Raw genomic sequence first — 1,531 nt, forward strand, 5'->3', positions numbered from 1 at the left:
GTCCTCTCCAGGAATCACTTAAGTGCTTCACATCTTAGACGATTATTGTTGTTGAAGGTTTGACTTAGATAAAGATAAAAAACAATCAGTAATCAATCATCAAACAATCAATAATCAGGCCACTAATGGTTAATGCTGTAATGCACACTTGAGTACTGCACAAAATGTCATTTATGTTAAGACAAAGCTATAATTTGTCACTGATGTTAATGCAAAGCGGAAAAGCAGTGTGGACAGAAAATGGAATGAAAGCAGCTTTCTATTATATTTTCACTTTTTTCCTCTGTTACATTTAAAGAAACACAACACAACATCTGGCTGAAACCAAAGCACAAAGCAGATGTGACACTAAGGGTAGAAACTGCTATACTTTATTCACTTGTATAAATATAGACCATTACTGTGGTTTGCACATCTGCCTAACCATGTACATCTGTATCAATATAGAAGCCAATTTCCTCTATTAAAAAAGATTACTTTTATTTTTAATTTAAATCACCTAACACCAAGGTATCATGAGGCATTGATTCACTTACTTTTAGTGCCATTGGACAAAATAAAATAAAAATTAATGGAATGCAAAAGTGGAATGCATTTTGTTTGATGGTGACAAATCTGTGCTTTCAGGCATTGACACTTTCACAGGGAAGTATCACCACAGTCGAGACTACAAGACTCCTGAGGAGTGGAGGGATAAAAAGGCTGTAGTGATTGGAATAGGAAACTCTGGAGGAGACATCGCTGTGGAGCTGAGCAGAGTCACCAAACAGGTCGAGCAGTTATGGATCCTCACACGATAAGACTTTGCTCAGCTTAATCAAGAGCTGGCATAATGATTTCCTTGCTGTTTTCTAATATCTCAGTCATATCTGAGCACTCGGAGGGGAGCCTGGATCCAAAACAGGGTTTCACACAATGGTCTTCCTCGCGATATGATCTACAACAGGGTGGTGCTTTTCCTGCGTAAAGTCCTTCCCTTTGGATTACCGTGCAGTGTGGCAGAGAGACGAGTCAATCAGAGATTTAATCACAGTCTGTACAACTTGAAGCCAAAACACAGGTACTACAGAGACAGATATACTGTAGCCTGTGTACTATAAAGTACTATAAAGTCTTGTATGACTGAAATACTTGCAGTGTTAGTTATTAATCTGATTTTCAACCTCAGGTTGTTCAGCCAACATCCCACACTGAACGATGAGCTTCCAAACTGCATCCTATCTGGAAGGGTTCAGGTGAGACCCAACATCTGCAGGTTTCATGGATCCAGTGTGGAGTTTGAGGATGGGAGTGTAGTGGAAGATGTTGACCTGGTGGTAGGTTTCATTTTTTAAAGTGTACACACACTCACACAAACTCTCAGTCCGTCTGTGCCTTTGCTAGCAGTAACATCCTCTGTGTGTGACTGACACGAGTCGCCTGTCCTGCAGGTGTTTGCCACAGGTTACAGGTTTTCCTTTCCGTTCCTGGCCTCACACGTGGTCTCAGTGTCTGAGAACAAAGCATCTCTGTACAAGTATGTGTTTCCTCC

The 1,531-nt window shown here is 40.6% G+C and overlaps 1 protein-coding gene across 1 annotated transcript in view; it reads left to right on the top strand.

Moving 5' to 3' along the window:
- The window catches only part of LOC111671641 (flavin-containing monooxygenase 5-like), a 5,291-nt gene that overhangs the window by 2,835 nt on the left and 925 nt on the right, over window positions 1-1,531 (top strand). Inside the window, exons 5-8 of the mRNA XM_023428777.2 lie at window positions 628-770; window positions 864-1,060; window positions 1,169-1,316; window positions 1,431-1,531. The exon at window positions 1,431-1,531 is cut by the window's right edge and continues 925 nt beyond it. Of these exons, the coding sequence (XP_023284545.1) occupies window positions 628-770; window positions 864-1,060; window positions 1,169-1,316; window positions 1,431-1,531 (589 nt within the window). The remainder of the gene's footprint in view (window positions 1-627; window positions 771-863; window positions 1,061-1,168; window positions 1,317-1,430) is intronic.

Source organism: Seriola lalandi, unplaced genomic scaffold (assembly GCF_002814215.2).
Source record: "Seriola lalandi dorsalis isolate HSWRI2012SDOR001 ecotype SW California unplaced genomic scaffold, Sedor1 jcf7180002054885, whole genome shotgun sequence".
NCBI lineage: Eukaryota > Metazoa > Chordata > Actinopteri > Carangiformes > Carangidae > Seriola > Seriola lalandi.